General features: G+C 42.2%; 3 protein-coding genes across 4 annotated transcripts; 2 read left to right on the top strand and 1 right to left on the bottom strand.

The window, feature by feature from the left end:
- The first annotated feature begins 4,208 nt into the window (after nt 1–4,208).
- Nucleotides 4,209–8,811, top strand: LOC103704062 (protein OCTOPUS-like). Its single transcript, XM_039125111.1, is given in 3 exon segments — nt 4,209–5,379; nt 5,382–6,446; nt 8,305–8,811. Coding segments are annotated over 2 exon segments (1,956 nt in total). The 5' UTR covers nt 4,209–4,460; the 3' UTR covers nt 6,419–6,446; nt 8,305–8,811.
- A 2,391-nt stretch (nt 8,812–11,202) lies between these two features.
- Nucleotides 11,203–14,256, bottom strand: LOC103704063 (sedoheptulose-1,7-bisphosphatase, chloroplastic). The gene is made up of 8 exons (XM_008787209.3): nt 14,034–14,256; nt 13,794–13,916; nt 13,503–13,688; nt 13,301–13,382; nt 12,469–12,690; nt 12,251–12,351; nt 12,081–12,152; nt 11,203–11,689 (listed from the first exon to the last, which is right to left on the bottom strand). The coding sequence occupies exons 1-8, from the start codon at nt 14,148–14,150 to the stop codon at nt 11,408–11,410; spliced, it is 1,185 nt and encodes a 394-aa protein (XP_008785431.1). The 5' UTR covers nt 14,151–14,256; the 3' UTR covers nt 11,203–11,407.
- An 886-nt stretch (nt 14,257–15,142) lies between these two features.
- Nucleotides 15,143–16,745, top strand: LOC103704064 (acyl-coenzyme A thioesterase 13). Of its 2 annotated transcripts, none has more exons than XM_008787210.4 (3): nt 15,143–15,395; nt 15,664–15,804; nt 16,429–16,745. In XM_008787210.4, exons 1-3 carry the CDS (start codon nt 15,204–15,206, stop codon nt 16,588–16,590), a joined length of 495 nt encoding a protein of 164 aa, XP_008785432.1. In that variant the 5' UTR covers nt 15,143–15,203; the 3' UTR covers nt 16,591–16,745. The 2 variants fall into 2 exon arrangements, with proteins under 2 accessions (XP_008785432.1, XP_008785433.1); XM_008787211.4 differs by having other exon boundaries at nt 15,148–15,395; nt 16,447–16,745.
- Nucleotides 16,746–20,197: the final 3,452 nt, after the last annotated feature.

Here is a 20,197-nt window from a genome sequence, read left to right as displayed (position 1 = left end):
TATGTCTATCGCTTGGAGGCGAGTAATGTGGGGCTCGATGGATCTGTGAACTCGCTGCAACTCGTACATTATGGGGAAGAATCTACTCTTGTGGACTGGTCATTTGAACTTGATCCCGTACAAGGGGCGCAAGAGGAAACCATCATCGATTACCTGGCCTTTCTCTACAAGTCTTGCATTTACAGGATTGAGGGGGCCATCGATCGTGCCAGCAAGAAAGAGCAAGAGCCATGGACATAAGTCTCAAATGTAGACATTATACCCTGCACTACACTGCATCCAACCTGTGACAGCGCATGCAGCCAATCACAGTCACTCATTTCTGTAAACTTTATTTATCAAGCACTTATCTCGGTGCACCTCTACAGAAATGAACATGCAGTGTCCCGAGATTTTATGTAGTCCTTATGGTCCATCGGGTAGAGAATATTACAGCATTGGCACAAAGTGTTGCAGATATATACACAATCTCTAGCATATAACGTTTTCTTTTCCTTTGTTTCCCCCTTCCTTCGTTGTCTCCGCATAATTAAATACAGGTGAATCATGAGGGCTCTTACATACACATTAGCATGAGTTTTTAACAGAGCAACAAATAAAGCAGGCTTATCCCTGACAGTACATTATAAATCTCTTGCATGCATAGAATCAACTCAAGAATCTGATGCCTGTAGAGGATTGACTATATGCTATGTGAGAAAAAACTTAGCTCCTAGTACTCGCGAGGTATTCTACATTTAGTTGCACTTCAAAACCATCTTCTTCAAACAAGAAAGAACCAAGAGATTTATCATTTCAAGATTCAAGCGGAGGCGGGGGCGGAGGCGAAGGCGAGGATACAGGTCAGCTACTCTGTTCGCTCGGAATGACTGTCGTGTAGCTGTTTACCTCAAACTTTTACCAAAATTCTTTACACGCGGCAAGCAATGGTTGATCAATTGATCTTAAAGTCTGGGTTTTGGTCTTGCAGGTCGATTCACTTTAGGCCGAGCAGAAAGCAAAATTGAAATTAAGGCACATATGAATCATGTGCTATTGTTTGGTTCTAGAAACTTATAGCAGTCAAAGCAATTTTTGAAAGATACTTTGGCTCTATGAATTTCTTGTATTTTGATTCCAGTCATTTCAGCCTGAAAATTAATCCGAGTGTGCTTAATTATTTCCTTCTGCGCATTTCTCATTCTTAATTATTTTGATTATCCATGAGTTATTTTTTACTTTTTGCCGGTCTTTGCAATGTGGTCCTCCTACTATGAAGTTTAGGATCTTTTACCGTGGTAAAGTCCAACCTAGTTTCCCCATCGATTTGCTCGACTTAGCCCGCTAAGGATCGAAATTGTCATAGTTTAGTCTTTTAAGAAATCTTCGTGATTAAACTCTTCCCTTGGGTTTAATTGGGACATATCATGCTTTCTAATCTATGGAGATGAAATAATCTTTAACAACCATTAAACGTTCTCAATGCCTTCTTGTTCTTTTGCCGGTGGATTAAGGGCTGCAATAGGAGTTGTACTTTCTAATAATAAAAAAAAAAAATCGGGAATATCTCAAAAGAGAAGGAAACAAAGATGTACATATGAAAAACGAAGGCAAAGAAAGTGAAAGTTCGAACCCCATATCCAAAAGCTCCAGAGACAAATCGATGATACTTTGACTACCCTATCCGAATCTTCACCCCAACGATAAGGAATTGGCGACAAAAACAAAATACGAACGGGCTTGTAGATCTTCCAAGCCTGCTTTTGTATGCGCTCCCGGACGGTATGAAAGTGATCTCCTTCATATCTTCCCATCAGAAAACGTAATTTTCAAAGGAAAACTTAATGAGAAAAAAAAATAATATATATATATATATATATATATATATATATATATATATATATATATAAAAGAGGATAATTAGCACAGCTCCTGCACTCGCCACTGCCCTCCACTTAAAAATCCTTCTTTAGTCACCATCAAATCATAAAGAAGAACACAATTAAAAAAACTCAGGACTACACCATAATAATAGATATAGATAAGAGTAGTTTCATGGCAGCTAGGGAAGGGGGAGGGCGATATCATGACCCGCAATATTCTCTCATAATCCATGCATAATAATTGAATACTAAGCAGCATCATAAGGCGGAAATATATGTTTAAGTAGGGAGGAGCAGGGCTTTGATGGGCCGCGTTCCAAAGGCGGAGAGCCATTTCCCCCCACCCGACCGAGCCAGGTACGGATCCAGCTAATCCCTGGTCCTAACCAACCTGTCTGTCCTTGGCCAGTCATGCATCTTAGATTGCGCTACACTTTCCCCTCCGCTGTGCGTCCATTATAGCGCTTCATGTTTAAGCTCCAAGCCTTTGATAACTTCTAGGAGGAGGGAATCTCTCTCTCTCTCTCTCTCCCCTCTTTTTCTTTTTGGCATTTGTCTTCTTATGCCAAATACCAGTTCCCGTGACCACCCGGTGCACGAACTCAACTCGCGGGCAAGCGCATGTGTCGCTTGATCGGTGGGGACTGGGAGGAGCGCTGCATGTCCTGTCACTGTGGGTGAGTTAGCTCACTCTGTAGCCCACACAGCACACGAGACAAAAAAAACCTCATGGGGGAGAGAGAGAGAGAGAGAGAGAGAGAGAGAGAGAGAGAGAGAGAGAGAGAGGACAAGAAAGAAAGGAGCGAGGGTGAGAATGGGAGGACAGGAGGCGGCTTTTATTACTTCGAGCCCCAAGGCGATGGGGAACCGGGAACAAGAGAGAGAAAGCTAGAACTAAAACATGGTGCTCCTCCTCACGTGACGCCGCACCACATTCCCCGCATAATTTGCGACAAACAGTGAGCCCTGCACTTACTAAGATCATGTGATCTCCGTGACGGACGACCGTCCTTCCGGAATTATGCCAGGCCCTCTCTTCCTTTTCCCGGGATTGGTAGACACGTGTGGCCCACTGCTGCACTTATTCGTATCAGCATCTAAGTCACGTCCTAGCCGTCTGATCGCATGCATAAAACCAAGGAACGGCAGACAGCTGACGGACTGACGGGCGTACCCTTCCTTCTCGGTTACCCCTCCCTCCTCCATACCACTCAATGCACCGATAATAATATAACTGCAAAAAAAATGCATTCTCAAATAAAAAGAGATTATAAAGACAAAAAATTTATCAATACTTTCCGGACGGCAAACAGTTCTTTCCCATCTCTCCTTGCAGTTGAATGTGTCCAGGGTACAATATCAATACCATGTGCATGCAGCCATTTTTCTCCTTGCCATCGAATCTGTCGAGATAAACAAGTTCAAATACATACTCTCTTTTTTTTTTTTAATGTAATACGTAGCTTAAATAGTTCTATTAGCTATAAATGCATTGAGACTGTAAAAAAAAATTCTTAGCTATAAATGCATTGAGGCCTCTAAATAAATTTATTATTATTATTATTAGTGAGTTTGCCTAAGGCTCTAAATTTATTGAGCCACTTCTGTATTTAAGCATTGTAGGTTTCGCATGTTCGTAGAATTGGCTAATTTGCCTGGGTGCCTGGGTTGGACACTTCTCTTAGCAGAATATGAATCCGTGATACGAAAATGTCATAGCTACTTGATTGATTGCCATTTCTATATCTAATATCTTATTTATAAATTGTCAGTAACAAAACTTATGGGACAATTACACTTCAATTATTTTGCCCTCTTTGGAAGCAACGCTATAATAACGCTGAAATTTTAAATAGAAGTGTGATCCATGGGAAACTTAGTTATTTTTTTGAATTTCTCTATTCACTAATGGCACATAGCATCAAATACTAATTAGCAATGAAACTGAACAATCGAACTTTTTTTGCTGGGAGATTTAAATGATGCCAAATATTTTTCTAAATGGCATTTGTCTTACGGTTGAAGAAGTACTTTATCCTACACGAGTAGGTAGGTCGACATGCCAAAGAGTTGCTGGTTCTACATTTCGGGCAAAGCCTTTGGGTTCAATAAGACATGTCCTAAATCCTTCCAAAAGAAAAAGCGTGCGGATCAAGTGATAAATAAGGGCCCTTAAAAGAAAGGAAGGCAAAAAAATATGGGGAGAAAGAAATTTGAAAGGAGAAAAAGTGAAAAAAAAAGGAGGAAAAGTAGATGGGGGGGAGACGGAGCGTGATTGCTTTTGCTTTTTCTCTTTTCCTGATTTTTATTCATTTAGTTATTTTTCCCCCACTTTACGGACACCTCCTCCGAGTCTCTTTCTCTCTCTCGCCCCTCCTTGAAAAATCCTTTACCCAATCCCCTCACCCTCACTCCCACAACCCCTCCCCCCCTCCCTCCCGTTCTCAAAAATCCACGAGCGTCGAAGGAAGAAGAAGAGCTAAGAAGCGAGAAACATTTTGAGAGGAACGCCGATGTTACCATGCCAAGAATATTAACTAGTACTAGTAGTAGTAGAAGAAGGAGAAGAAGGAGAAGAAGCCGAACCGCCACCACCGCATGCAACGGCGAGGAGACGCATCCATGATGAGTCTCGACGTCCAGGCGACTCATCACCAACTCCCACCGCCTCCTCCCCGCCTCCCGGCCTCCTCCTGCCCCCTCCATCCGGACGAGCACGTCACTGGATTCTGCGCCTCTTGCCTCCGGGAGCGCCTCGCCGGCCTCGACACCTCCTCCTCCTCCACCACCACTACCGCCCGCAAGTCCACTTCCTCCGCCTTCAAATCCCTTTTCTACAAGGCCGCCGGCGGCGGAGGAGGAGGAGCGCAGCCCACCTCCTCCTCATTCTTGCGCCCGGAGCTCCGCCGCTGCAAATCGTTCTCCTGCGGCCGCGGCGACGGCCTCTCCGGTCCCCGCGCCTCCGCTGCCTTCGAGCCCCAGCGCAAGTCCTGCGACGTTCGCGTCCGCAACACCCTCTGGTCCCTCTTCCACCAGGACGACAACGAGAGGGATAAGCAAGGAGTCCGGGACCCCTCCCTGCCCTCCTCCTCTTCGGCTGCCGCCGCGGCGGGCGGAGAGATCGAGGCCGAGTGCCGGAATCTCGTGTTTCCTCCCCCGTCCTCCGTCACGGCTCCCGTCCTGGAAACCCGCGAAGAGGATGAAGAAGAGGAGAGGGAGGAGGAGAGAGACAATGTGGAGGATATCAAGATCGTGGATCCCGTCCTGGTAATGGGGACATCGGGGGAGATCGAGGGAGAAGAGCAGGTGGAGGCGGAGCTGAAGCCGATGAAGGACCACATAGATCTCGACTCCGCCGCCCAGGCCAAGAAGCTCCCTCCCAAAGACCTCAAGGAGATCGCCGGTAGCTTCTGGCTCGCCGCCTCCGTCTTCAGCAAGAAGCTCCAGAAGTGGCGGAGGAAGCAGAAGCTCAAGAAACAGGGCAAGGCGGCAGCGATGCCGCCGGAGAAGCCCCCAAGTCTTCCCGCCGCTTCCGCGACACCCAGTCGGAGATCGCCGTCGACGCCTTCGGCCGGCGGTCCTGCGACACCGATCCACGGTTCTCCCTCGACGCCGGCAGGATGTCCCTCGACGCCGGCCGGATGTCCCTCGACGACCCCCGGTTCTCGTGGGACGAGCCTAGGGCCTCGTGGGACGGCTACCTCATCGGAGGCCGATCCGTGTTCCCCCGCCTTCCTCCCATGCTCTCCGTCGTGGAGGACGCCCCCGCCCCCGCCCCCGCCGTCCAGCGGTCGGACAGCCAGATCCCCGTCGAGGATGACGCCGTGACCCCGGGCGGCTCCACCCAAACCCGGGACTACTACTCGGACACATCTAGCCGGCGCCGGCGAAGCTTCGAGCGGTCGAATTCCGTTCGGAAGCAGGTGGTCGAGATCAACGAGCCGAAGCTAGCATCCAATGCCAAGGTGTCCCCAGCCGGGAGCTCCGAGTTCTTTCCCTTCCACCCGGGGAGCCTCCTTGATAGGGATTTAAGAGATTTGAGCTCGAACTCGTTGAGGGATGATCGCTCCGAGAGCTTTGAGTCGGCTTACAGGGACTCCTGTAAAGGGAGTGCTACAAAGAAGTCCAAGAGGTGGAGCAAGGCATGGAACATTTGGGGGTTTATACACCGGAGAGGCAGCAGCAAGGGAGGAGCCAATGTGGTTGAGAGATCCTTCTCGGAGTCGTGGCCCGAGCTGCGGGCTGGTGGTTATAGTGGCAAGATTTTGAGGAGCAACAGCAGTGTAAGCTCGAGGAGCTCATTCAATGGAAATGGTGGGTTTGGGAGCATGAGAAGGAGCGGCGTCGAGACCAATGGGCATGGGAAGAAAAGGAGGGAGGAGTTTGTGTTGGAGAGGAACCGGAGTGCCAGGTACTCCCCAAGCCATTTCGACAATGGCTTGCTAAGATTCTACTTGACACCCATGCGGAGCAGCAGCCGGAGGAATGGAGGGTCGGGGAAGGGGGGGCACATGAGTTCTCATTCATTCACCAGGAGAATGCTAAGATTGTATTGAGCCATTAACTGGCTCCAATCAGGTTCATGTTCGTAAATGACGCATATTTCTGTATTGTTCTATTTGCTGGGAGGAAAAGCATAATATTTTTATTGGCTTACATTTGTCTTTTTATCCCATTTTGTGTTGGTAACTTGGATAATAATATTTATATTTGTCTTTCTTAATTCAATTTCTAAGAAATGGGATTAAAAATACTAAAGGTGAGTGTCATTTTACTTCAGCTCTAGGTTATAATTCTCTAACATGCACCCGAGGATTAGATCTTGGTGAAATTTTTATCGCACGCAAATTTATTGCTTTAGTTTTGGTCTTCTAATTGGATGCATAACCAATGCTAAACTCACGATGCTTATATTGCTGAGGAGGTATTATGAAGCTTGTAGTCCTGGTGACAGATAGTCTGTAGGACTTGTGGGTCAACATCCTGTCCTTAGCATTACAAAAGAAATGCGACTTTGTGGTGAACCATAGGGTTTTATGACCCAAACCAAAGAAATTCAGGAATTTCAGTTTACCTTACAACAGTGTTGTGCTAATCTTTTTCTACCTTGTTTTATTTGATATATGTCTTTTCTTTGTGCATGCTACTAGTTTACCTATGGAAGTTAGCTGTTTCTAAATGGTGTAATATATGCTCTGTTTGCAAGCTTGTTATCTTCCTTCCCATCTATTCACAATATATGCATCCATACTTTACGCTGTGCAGTTGAACTACATTTACAACATTGCCTGCTACTAAATATTGTTGTTTTAAAACTCATTTTTGGTGGGCTTATGAGAACCATCTACCCTATATTTCCCATAATGTTTTGCTTCCAACCTTAGCAGTTTATGCAACTTTCATTTTTAAGGAACCATTTTAAGTTATAGGATGTTATGAATAGTTGATGCTTCAAGTTATAGATTAGCTTAATTTGAATTTACGGTCTTGAACCATTTTAGAGTGCATGGTTGGTACCTTTGTGATCAAGTTACACTAGCTTTGAAACAACAAAAAGCTAAACATCCGGTGCAGGATTGCACTGCATGATACAAGGTTAGAACCCCTGCAGGCAGTTAGAACATGCTCGAATACTAGCAAGCAAGTCCTCTGTCCTGATAAGTCGAACCCCTAGAAGCAGTCAAAAATTGTGATAGGTTCTGACCTTGTATTTTGGCTCCCCATGTCAAGCTACACTATTTCGAGATTAATGTCTTCTATCTTGAACAAATGGGCTTACTGCTTATCCATGCTTTTCAGGGAGATCATACTTTTTTTCATCAGTCCATTAGTTTGATCAAATTAAAGTATTAGGCCTTTCAGATCATTGTGTACCACAAACATTACCTCGGGCCCCATCTTGGTCCGGTTCAAATCAGTATAGTCTACTGGACCATTATCTTTATGCAATACTGTCATTGCTGCTTGCCTTGATTGTTATCTTTGGATGCTCTGAGCAAGGTCCCCATCCAAAAGATTGACAACGAAATTTGGAAAAAAAGTAACTTGAGAAACTGGATGACAGCATACTGCGGTTTTTTTTTATAGGCGTGACAGAATTCGAATTTTTACACTTGCAGAGGCTTTAACTGACTTATGAGTAGCAAATCATGGATTTTTGACTGTCTGAGGAGCTAATCATAATATCAAAATCAAACTTTGCAGTTTTTGCGGGTTCTAGTTAACTGGGATACCAAGTTCCCGAACTAGACATTTGAACGCATATCTGAACCCATAATTTCTGGATTTTAGGGTCTTTGGGTTCAATAGTTAGCATGAACAGTTTCCAGCTATCAATTTAGTGATGAGGTTTTATGTTTTAATTTCAGTCGCAGATTTACTGCTATAGTACTTGTATGAATGCATGACACCGTGCTTTGTTGCCTTCATTTCATTTTTGCAGGTAGACCAATCTACAGGAGAATCTCTAGGCATGCTTCAAAGAAGTTTTCCATTTCCAGCGTTTGTTCACAGATCAATGCAAAATTACAAGATCATATTTCAGACGAAATGGCAGCCCTGGCTCTACGATGACTAAAAATAGGCACCGATGAATGTGGCTGGTCATAGTTTTCGAGTCGAGGGGAGCTGGTGTTGTAGGTGTGAAGATAAGCGACAGCAAAGCAAGTAGGGATTCAGAAAGTGCATTCCAGTACCAGACCATAGCATCTGTCCTCAGCAATGACAAGGATGAATGGACCCAGAAGTTGGTGGTGTCGCCTTGAATGCAACTGCAATCTTGCAGATTTTAGTTAGTGCTCAGGCTACTGAATCTCATATGTATGTTCTAGTAAATTGATGATACCAATCGATCAGAGAATTTGGAATCTGCTGTACTGTTTTTTTCTACTTGATCAAGTAACAGAAAGTGGATTCTTTTTGAAAGTGGGGGAGAAAAAAAACTGATAATTGTTACTGACTTTGTGAAGGTAATGACTCTGCTATAAGGCAATTCCAATTGTGCACATGCAGTGCAGGGTAAATTCAATATATAATCAGAAGAATGACATGATCTTTTTCTAAAAAAACCCTCTTTTTTAGATTAAGAAACTAATAATTAATATGATCGTTGTAGAAGAATGTCTTTGAGAACTAATTGTTTTTTCTGGAGTGCAATTCATTTGTATTATTGGATGATGTTTGCATGAACCCTCAGGTAAGTGATGATAGGTAAAAAATTCCAAAAAGAAAACAAAAAAATGACAGCAAAGCAGTTCCTTCTTTCTCGATCGAGCCTTCAGCATAAGATCCATATCCATCAGTTGTCTCCATGGCAAATTTATGAAAAATAAGTTCAGATTTTCTAGCTTTAGTTTCAGGAACCTCCATGCTCCTAGAGTGCAGAGCCCTCCAACTACTAAATTCTTACATAACCCCAAGAAATTACTGATCGGGTCTTAGCATGCAATTGGAATGATATTTAGGAGCCAAGAAAATCCCAAAAAGCCTATGCCGTATGCTAAACAGACCTGGATAGGATAATAAATTATAGATCAGCCTGCTGAGCCTTCTGGATGTAGCCTTCTGGATCGGGTTTTCCTTTTTTTTCCCTCTCCCCTCTCTCTTTCTTCCCACTTTCGAACCCCTCTCATTATCTCCTTTCTGAGGAAAGCCTCCTCTCCTTGTATCATTTCATTGGCATAATTTTCTTTTTTTTTCCTAAAAAAAAAATTTGTTGTTACAGTACTGTCTATGAAAATTAAAATTTCTGTAAGGAATAGCTACAAGGATAGATGGTTAGTCCACATCCGTATATCATAATATTCAATTTGAAGATAAAGCTAGAACGTTGTCTTGATTGGCTGTTGATTGATGAGCTAAAGTTTGAAGTGCTGGAACCTAACAGCATATTTGGTTGCTTTAGATTGCAAGCCTTAACTTGGGTTTTATGGTTCAGTACAGCTTTGTTAAGTATCAATCAGAAACTGGAGTTGAAAATGGAAAGCAATTTGGGTTATCCAGCTCAGTTGGCATGTAATAGTCCTAACTCAGTAAATTACAAGTTCTTTCAGCAATTCCTTCTGACAATAATGCACATTGTCGAATAATGCTTCTGTTAAATATAGTCTCATATTCCCTTTTAGCAGTCAGAAGGAAAGCATACATGTAAGTGAAATTTGGGTCTCTGTCATTTTTATTCTGTATGGTACCATGGTTTATTTATTGATATTCTCTATTTGGAGATTTAAATCACGATGTCATTTTATTATTCCTGAATGGGCCCTTTCAATTTGTTTAGGTTCATGTTTGTTCTACTCCGGGACCCTCTTTCAATGAAAGCTCTCCATCCTCAGAAAACTCCGAACAATGGATAGCGTCAGCGAAATGGATCTCACTGCGGCATTGCGATAGCAACCACTGGAACTTGATGTGGCTGGTTCAGTTGCTGCTCATGCACACATCTGGCATAATGCACCAATTTCATATCCATCAGTTTGTGTGGACACTCTCCTCTCTCATCAATAATTTTGACATCTTCCTATTAGCATGCGTTCTTTCAAGTGCATGCTTAAGTTTGTATACCTAATTTGCATGGAAGAATTTTCATCCTGACATCACCGTGCAAGTGTAATTGTACAAATTGGCTGGTCTCTCTGAACTTTACTAACAACGAAACTAGATTTTTTTTTTTTTGAACGTAACTAGATTGCAGGAAGAAGAGTGTGAATTAGTTTTAAGTCATGGTTAAAAAAAGAACGCTACTATGAAACAAATCATGCTGCTGGATGTGAAATTAGTCAAACTGGGCAGGCTGAATCCTATTCTTCTTTAGGTTGATTCATTTTCAGCAACAGGTTCATCACCTTCAGATTGATACCTTTACGGCAGCCATTTTTGTTGCAGCAGGCTTTTGTGCCAGCAACAAATCAGTAATTCTTTTGAGACAGAACGAACAAAAATTCACATATCTAAACCTTCAAATCAAGGAAAGCAAATGCCTAAACATCAAGCTGTGGCTAATGGATGCATGATTGTGGGGAGACAGATTGTGTAACGATAATAAACTCCTTAGCTGTCTAAGAAGATATACTAAGCTGCTAGGAATTGCGACCTTTTATGTAGCTCTCTCGGTTTTATGAATATTGCTGTAGCTGATGAACGATGAAAATACTGAACGAAGTTTCTGCTGAGGAAAAGGATATTGGGGAACAAAAACAATGTCATATCGAGCGTATTAGCTAGAAAATCAACTAATCGGAATTCCTAGCAGAAGTGCCATGTGTCATTCTGGTGAACTTATTAATTCTTATCAAATTTGTTTCTCCTGTGAGCAGCCAAAAGAAGTATGAGCATTACCAAGAGGAACTCAAGAAAGGAGACTTGTTGCTTTTTAGAAAAATACGCTTGACAGATGCTTATAAGAGGAAGCTACTCCTTACCTTCTATTGCCCTCCCTTTCCTTTCACTGATGTAAAGTTGGAAACTGAACTGGTTTTCACTACATCACAACAGTCATATTTGAAAATATTGGCAAGAAGAGGCTGAACAACCACATGCAACTCAGTTCAGACAACGGCCCCAACAGGTGTACCAGCTGCAACTCTAGAGAAGCCATACAGAGTTTCCTCAAACCGGATGATTTCATTCTTGGATCCATAAGCGACCTGCGTGCGGTCATCAAGATTGTTGATCACCTTGTCGAGGATGGATTTTGTGCCATCACTACTATATCCTCCAGCTTTCTCAATCAGGAACCCCAGGGGAGCACATTCAAACAAAAGCCTCAGCTTAGCTTTAGAAGTTGGAGATGTTACATTTGTGAAGATGCCTTTCTCTTTTACAATGATCTGGAACACAAACCAGTCGAAAGATGAGCATGCAAAAAGCCGAAGGTACATGCGCTGATTAGCTCATTCTAATGAATCACTCTCATCCCCCTTTTCTGTGGATCTGATTAAAATCAGCTAGTTATGATATGAGAAAAGCTTCCTTATAAGCGAAACGAACCCTACATATATTACTGCCGGCGCAAATAAGTAATTATAATTTCCTATAATGCGCAATATCATGCAATTAGTGATTTTAAGGGATCCATCTACTGTTTCATTATAAGGTAGAATTGCTAATGATGGTCCCTGATGATTCGAAACATTCCATGAGATCTGATGACATAGGAAACAAAGCCTACTAGTCTCAGAATCATTTGCTCAGAATGATGAGCAATGTGAGAGTTATTACCTGATTGACATCTGGCACCATTCCTCCAGTGTAGCGCAATGTGTACTTCTGTCTTATATAGTAGTTGATCAGCTGCAGGGACACATGTTCATTAGCTAAACCTAGATCCAGGGATGTTTTTGTTAAACAATAAGTTGCGGGTGCGAGAAGTGATAGATGTATTTGAATACCTTATCATAGGCAGGATTATCATATGTGGCCCTTAGATTTCCGGGAGAGAACATCTTCCCTTCACCAATGGATGTGGTGTCTTTGACATGCTGCCACTTGCCTAGACCATGGACCAGTAGTTAGAAGGCCTATCTTTATTCTTCAGAAACAGAGGAGACCAAAACCAGCAACGTTAATTAAATAAATCGGTGGATATGCTATATTATAAGAAACCTACCTTCATCCAGAAGAAGAAATTCGTGGGTTCCAGGGCAATCTTTTAGAGCAATGATATAAGTCGTACGAGGTCCATATATTCCCATAGCTGCAGCTACTTGATCTCTTCCGGTCACACCCGTAAGTTTGTCGCCAGGCCAAACACCAAATATCGTGCCAACGGTGAAATTTGTGTCAACGATGCTGGAGCCATCGAGGGGATCAAAGGCCACGCTAAAACCACCTGTGTTTCAGACGACTGTTACAAAATCCATTCTTTTCTTTTGAGTGTGTCATAGCTGATTAGCCTGGCACTTGAATGTTATAAAATTCTGAAGACAAGATCAACATGAATTTGTCAGAGGAATGAAACCATCCCCCAAAACTAGTGAGAGAGTCTTATTAACTTACTTCTAGAAGCTAAAAGCTTAAGCTGTTAGGAAATGAATCAGACGATGTATATCGCACCTTAGTAGTTAAGAGTTCTTATTTGTTGGAGGGAGTTCAGTATTTTTACTGATTCTGCTTGAATTCTGTGATTACTTGCTTAACTTTTTTTTGAATGCTTACATGTAGGTGAGTTATCATTTGAAGAATGGTTTGCGAGCAGTAGTCTGATGGGACTTTGAACTAGTATGTACAAATAATGGAGCGAAGTAATATAAGATTTGTAACAAGTGTCTCATGGATGCCTTACCGACCAACTAGGCGAAGTAACAGAGATTAGTACCGGGTCATGGATCTAAAAAAGTAGGATTAACATATCCATCATTACTGTGAATAATGCAGCGCTTTAAACGAGTCATGAATAAGAAATTCTCATAATTAATAAGCAACAATGTTCAGTCGCATGCCTTCAGCTGCCCCGCCCATGTCTTGTAGCTCAGGAACTTCCTCAGAGCAAGCATATTTGCAGACGTGGGAATATTGCAGAGCCTGGAGGGGTTAGAATGACTGCGGTCAACCAAAAAAAAAATAATTCCAAGAACTGAAAGATAAACAATTAAGAATGAAAAATTGATGAATTATTTAGCAAATAGAATCATTGTTGCTAACCTCAAAAAGCAGCTTGTTGGCAACCAAGTCGACGGCAAGCTGTTCATCACCAAATGAGTTAACGCAAGCAGTCCCACCACAAGATGCAGTTCTCACTTTGAAGGATATGGTCCTCAGCGCCTCTCCCATGCTCATTAGCAGCCTGATTAGGTTCTTATCTGGGGTTGCCTTCGTTAAGAACTCCTCCTGCAGCTCATAGAATCCTCAGTAACATGATGTTCTTCAAAAATATCAAAATCTATACAAGTACAGCTGATTTCAACGCATCACTCTAGATCAAAGTAAGTTTACCAAGCTATCCCCAATCTCACACTTGGTGATGAGCGAGGAGCTGCCGGCTCTCTTTGAAATTCTGGGGGAAGACTTTGACATCACCCGCAGAGATTCACCGAAGAGTGAACTGGATCTGAGACCCTGCATGATTCATATATATATATATATATATTCCAAAAGAAAAAAAAATAGAAAAACGAAGTTTGAGCTTGAAGTTGTGCATGAACTATATAGATATGCAACTCTGTGTGCCCTCACATGATTCCTATGCGATCGTGAGAAGGAAGGAGCAGAAGATGGTGCAGCCACGCGTGGGATACGCAACACATCGTGCGGAATTGTCCCGCGAGCATAGCTCGCTACTCCAGCCTCCATTTTCACCGGCAAAAGACGAGAAAACGGAGAGCGTTGGTGGAGTCAAGTTGTATTCTTAGCGTTAACTTTGTTTCAGGGAGAGCTCCCAGAGGGAGGGAAGGAGCGACAAACCAGATAAGCAGTTGTTCCCGCGGTGCCGCGTGTCGTGCATTCAGATAGCGTTACAGGGTGAGGCTAATGCTCATCGTTCGTTGGATTGTGTGGTTCTAGAACGAAGCCATGAGTAGGGCCACCGGCTCTTGGAATCTTGTTTAAAATTTTCTCGCAGGCCAACGAGGATGACAGCCGTTTATTTCTGAGACGTCTGCGGTTCAAAACAGGATCCAAACTCTGTAAAGCAAATGTAAAGATATTGGACTCAACTATTGTTTCAATTTTCAACTATTCACATGGACACTTTGGAGCTGCCCTAGATCTAATATATAGACATTGACATATCGTGGAACCAACTAAGCCCCAGCTGTTTTATTATGAAAAGTTTTTACTATACATATGTTTAAAAAAACACTTAGGCCCAGCTGTTTATGGCGCTTGATGGACGACAACTCGACAAGGCCAGTATCTTGTTTGGGCTAAAAGGCTTTGCTGTTAGCGAGACTTCGGGCCATAGATGCAGGCTAGAGTCCACAAGACTCTGTGGAAAAGGCCCAAGTTTGAAAAGCTTGCAGGCTTCGCCTCGCTTGTTCGGTTATCATTGGGCCTCTAATCCCTGGAGCTTAACGGCTGGCCGGCGTCTCCCAGGACCACGCCACGCACTAATATCGCCGAGGCGTTCCCCGTGGGCCGTGGCCCAAGGTTTCTTTTACAGTGAGCCCTGTCCAGCTGATCCGCGTCATGTAATTTCCGTTTAGAGATCCTATATATGTTTTTCATGTAATATTTGTATATTATTTTCTCTGTCGTTTTTCTTTTTTCCCCAACCGGTGGGTGGGATACCTAAATAGTCAGCGTACGAAGGGGTTATATGTAAAATGTTCTAATTTCCGGTCTAAATCCAGGCGGCGAGGCGAGGCCAGGTCTGGAGTTGGGTTGGAAGAAAAGGAAGAAGAGCTGATGGAGAAAGCGAGGGAGGCCCTGTCCGTAGGAGCAGGAGAATCGGAGCGGGTGGCGAGCCTGGACGTCCGGCCGCATCGCGCCGGAGACGCTGCCAGCTTCTACGAAGGCTTCGCTCTCCGGGGAATCCGGGTCGACCTCATCCAGCGGGGATCCCTCTCGTGCACCTTCAAAGTCCCTCCTCGACTCACCGTGAGTAAATAAAAAGAGAGAAGTTATGAGAATAGAGAAGCCCCTTCGTGCCTTTGTTGTTTCCTTATTATGGTTTTGTGGCCGAGTGTTCGATTATATTTCACTTGTCTGCTTGTTTCTTGAGATCAAAATTTGGGCTTAATCTGGTTTTGATGATTGAATATGATTTCTATATGATACTCAAATGGATATTTCCTATTCGCCGCCGGGCCTTCAGCTTAAATTGCTTAGTTTATAAGCAGACCAGATCATTGGTTTCTTTTAACAGGACGTGAATGGAAACTTGTCGGCAGGCGCCATTGCAAACCTGGTGGATGAGGTGGGAGGCGCTGTAATGCATGCTGATGGTCACCGCATGAAGGTCTCGGTCGACATGTCCATTTCGTACATGTCAACTGCCAAGGTTGATGTAAGTAAGCTCTTTGTTTGGGATTACTCATTCTTTTGTACCAAAGGTTTTTGCTAATATGAAGAGGTTTCCTGACCTTGAGGATATGATTTGTGAAGGCAGACTTATCTTCAGTAATTGATGAAAAGAATTTGTTTGAACGTTTCAACATAGAGCAATTCAATTGGTGTGCTTCTGGCAGAATTCTAGAATTCATGGATAAGAACTAAAAAATCAAGATTTGAAGGGAGATGAGAGACTTGGAAAATGTTAAAAAAGTGAATTTTAGGGCCTGTTATGTATCGTTGTTATATTTTGCATTTTCTTCTACAAATTAGTGAAATACCACATGGAGATTAATGTTGAAGATAGCATTTTTCACGAAACTACTTTTATTCTTTTCTTTTATTTTCACTGTTTTTCGAAGCAAGGAATCTTTTCTACCAAAGGCTCTAAATGTTTTACAAAGAGTTGGAAAAAAAAAAACAAGAGAGTTTTGTCATACGTATTGTTCGGTCTAATTCATTTGTTTCATACATATTATTCACCAGAATTTTCAGATGTTTGCAACATGGATATGAATTAAACCTTGAAAAATCATCTAAATTCTTTGTTTCCTCTCCTTCTTGTATATTTGTTTCTCAGAATTTGATTGGTGAACAGGATGAATTGGAGATCACCTCAAGTGTTTTGGGGCACAAAGGAGCCTATACTGGAACATATGTATTGTTGAGAAACAAAACAACAGGAGAGATTGTTGCTGAAGGTCGACACTCATTGTTTGGTAATCTTAAAAGCAAGATATAAGTACATGCTTTGTATCTGATACACTTTTGAGCTTGGCATGAAGTGGTTTGTAGTTTCAAATGGACATATTTGGGGGTGTTATGCATAAATCACAAATGAACTAAAGTCTATTTAAGCAAATGTGAACTACCATGATTTCTCTTCTTTGATCACAACATACGATCCAAGGTTTTGCCGAACCCGTACTGGAGAGGGTACTAGCTGGCGACCAGTTCGGTAAAATACGGCCCATACTGTGCCATTCTAGGGCGTACCGACATAGAGAGAGCTAGAGAGAGAGAGGGAGGGGAAGAAGGAGAGAGATGGGAAGAGAGAAAGAAGGCAAAGAAGTCGTCGTTATGGGGGGGAGAGGGGGGAGGGAGGGAGGGAGGGACCTCATTGTTCGAAGAGGGAGAGGGAGAGAGGAAGAGGGAGAGAGGGGGAGGGAGAGGGTGGAAGGGGGACCTTGGCAGCGGCGGCATCATTCGGCATATTGTTGAGCATGAGGATGGAAGCCATTAGGGTTTCTAGGGAGGGGGACGGGCGAAACTTTCGATCGAACGGAGAAAAAATGGCATAGTGGGGCGTGTGAATATATACCAAACCGGTATATCAAACTATGTTGGTAGCAAACATGTCTGGTTTAGTATGCCCGAACCGGCCGTTTGTCACAGTTCGATAGACCTTAATACGATCAGCTGATCCACAGAGATTCTTGTGGATTTCATATTTCTTCAAATTTTATTTTTATTTTGTAATTTTTGCAAATTGTCTGATGGGATTTGTGATTTGAGTTTGTTTTAAGTTACTTTTAAATTGTTTGATTAATCCCACTTTACCATAACTGCAATGTTTTCCTTACTCAAGAAGCCTTCCTCATCTATTTGGAATTTTCTCTGCATTTCCTTCTTTCTCTATTCCGTCAAGAGTTAGATCTCCAGTTAATACCCTCACTGAATCTCATATAATTAAATTTAAAAAGGAAGACTCTGTAGTAATTAAATACCCAACCTTGGTAGCTGATTTAGTGGGCATAGAAGCAGACACAGTAATCCCTTCATGAAATAACCAACAATTCTGATCTTGGATAAAACATGAATCTATATAATCCTTTGTGACTTTCTTGGATCCATTCTGTAATTGTTCTTTTTGAGTCTTGATTTTGTATATGACTATCGATCAAGAGGTGTCACTTTTTGAGTCTTCATTTTGTATAAGACTATCGATCAAGAGGTGTCACTTTTTGAGTCTTCATTTTGTATAAGACTATCGATCAAGAGGTGTCACAATATTTCTGCAAGTGCAGCTTGCAATCAAATCCATAAACGGATTGTAAAGTAAGAAAATTGGGAAATCTTAGTAGTGTGCAAGTGCAGCTTGCAATCAAATCCATAAACGGATTGTAAAGTAAGAAAATTGGGAAATCTTAGTAGTTCCCCTTCCACGAACTTTAGTAGCAGGCAAGGATGTGTACCGCAGATATGAGTTCTTTGATGATATGAATTTCATATATATGAAATTGAAGAATATATGGGCCGCATCAACAACAACCATGATGAATAACCTTCACACCACCTGTAGCTTAATACTGCAGATAAATCTTTTCCCAGATATTATCCAATTAAACTGGCTACCATCTAGAACATCTATATGGATGGGAAGAGACTTCTTTCGATCATGAATCCTAAATGAAAAAGGTAACTTTCCTTACAAATCAAATAATCTAACACCACTGAACTTCTTCCTTTTTGTTTTTTGTGATAAGAAAGTTGAACTATTGCATGATAAGTATAGAATTCCAGCAATTAAGTTGGTACTTGGTATGTTCATACAGCAGAATACAGTGTCTGAAACTTTGCATAGTTTTAGTTGTAGTAAGTTTTGCTGTTATTTTGATGATTTAGCTACATGCCTTGCTGATGCGTCTTCTCCCACCACCGAAGCTTCTCTTACCACTGAAGCTTCTAGTTTGCAAGATAACTTAATTTATCCCTTAGCAGCAGGGTATCTGGACTGAATTCTCGAGAGTTGCAAATGGCTGTTAGGTTTGTATCCACTTCTATCACTGCTAGATTTCCGGCAACAAAGCGATGTCATGCTGCAGGCTTTATATTTCTGCAGGGAATGCAACAGGAGTTTACAAATTTCTTGCCTTCTTCCTGTCTTATGATAGAAATGAAAGGTTAGGCATATGTTAATATGGCAATCTTGCTTTCGATGTTGGCATCTGAAGAAATTCAAGGTTTGACGCATGTTAATAGAGTAACTGCTCTCAGTAGCATCATTGGCATCCGAAAAGTTATTCTCCAGTTTTATGACCTTTTGGATACTCCTAGATTTATATTGATCTATTGTTGGAAAACTTCAACGGGAATATGCCCATAGTTTTATAGCTCGGAGCAATTTAAACTGGTGCAGAAATGTTTTTGCTTGTGCATTTCACTAGTGCACTTTTTTGAAATCTTTTTGCTACTGGAGAGCACGCCAATCTCAATGGAACTGGTTAGTATCTCTGACAAGCTAATATTTCTGTTTGATAAAAGTATGTGCTGGTACTCATTTGTAGTATTAATAAGGAAGTTTTAGTTATATCTTTGACAATAAATGCAAAATCAATACATGCACATATGGTGACTTACATGCTCATCCATCACTATTTATAATCTAGAAAAACTATGCCAAATTCGTGGTCGTTGTTCTTAATTCGCCTCTTACAGGGCAGGGCATGGCTATTAGAATGGTGAAATTTCAGAGGTTGCCTTCCATTAGATGAACCTGCTAGCTAGGGGAAAAGTAATGAAATATAGCAGGAACATAGAGTGCATGTGTTTAATGTGGTTCTCCCAATGGTCTAGCTCTGCATGATCGAACTTTCCTAAAGTTGCTCGAGTTGAGGAATTTACTTCTGTAGTCCATCAGTTAGTAGTTTATAATTTGCTGGTTGGATTCTGACCTGAGACTTTTGTTCTGTTATGGGCATAAAATTGTTATCCTCTGTTTGCTCTGACATCTTCGCCCGCCTTTGTGATCCATAGGCTCTTAAGATCTCTCATTTAGCAGCTTCTTCAGCCACATTGGACAAATGGTTTGCCTTGAGTGAATTTGTATTTGAGTGGCATTTGAAGTTCATCCATTTACTTGCAGATCAAGATGATGATGTCTTTTTTACTGGCAGGATGATCAACTTTACTAACAGCATATGGATAGTTTTGCTACCGCAGTCAAAAGAGGCATGTTATATTGTAATGATCTGTAAATCCACTAAAGCATGATTAAGGGGACCAACATATATGTGTGGAAATTTCTTCGTGGATGCAGGTACTGGTGCGTGACTTTAGCAACTCGCTCTCCTCGTGCTGTCAAAATCCAGTTATCGTTTTTGTTTGGTTTGGGTGCGACCTTAGCCACGAGAGGGCAAAATGAGCTAAGAAAACAGGGATAAATTTTGACGGATCTTGTTCATGCCTTCCACTCCAATTGCTTTGTGTCACTTGACCCTGTAAAGCAACTGTACTCGTACATTAATTTCGTAAGATTTGCCAGGAGGAACTTACATGGTGCTCTTAAATCGACGTCGCTCGTATTGTAAAGAAGCATGCACAAACCGAGGCGGATTTTCTCCAACTGT

The sequence above is a fragment of the Phoenix dactylifera genome, chromosome 3 (assembly GCF_009389715.1).
Source record: "Phoenix dactylifera cultivar Barhee BC4 chromosome 3, palm_55x_up_171113_PBpolish2nd_filt_p, whole genome shotgun sequence".
NCBI lineage: Eukaryota > Viridiplantae > Streptophyta > Magnoliopsida > Arecales > Arecaceae > Phoenix > Phoenix dactylifera.
Note: the sequence above shows the minus strand (reverse complement) of the source record. Positions and strands in the feature narration are given on the sequence as shown.

What these genes read in the sequence shown, in the direction of transcription:
- LOC103704064 (XM_008787210.4), top strand. Translation starts at nt 15,204, where the DNA reads ATGGAGAAAGCGAGGGAGGCCCTGTCCGTAGGAGCAGGAGAATCGGAG. An exon ending in AAGTCCCTCCTCGACTCACC is followed by an intron (nt 15,396 to 15,663) that starts GTGAGTAAATAA and finishes TTCTTTTAACAG; the next exon opens with GACGTGAATGGAAACTTGTC. An exon ending in TGTCAACTGCCAAGGTTGAT is followed by an intron (nt 15,805 to 16,428) that starts GTAAGTAAGCTC and finishes TTTGTTTCTCAG; the next exon opens with AATTTGATTGGTGAACAGGA.
- LOC103704063 (XM_008787209.3), bottom strand. Translation starts at nt 14,150, where the DNA reads ATGGAGGCTGGAGTAGCGAGCTATGCTCGCGGGACAATTCCGCACGAT. An exon ending in CACGATCGCATAGGAATCAT is followed by an intron (nt 13,917 to 14,033) that starts GTGAGGGCACAC and finishes TGAATCATGCAG; the next exon opens with GGTCTCAGATCCAGTTCACT. An exon ending in ATTTCTTCTTCTGGATGAAG is followed by an intron (nt 12,352 to 12,468) that starts GTAGGTTTCTTA and finishes TCCATGGTCTAG; the next exon opens with GCAAGTGGCAGCATGTCAAA.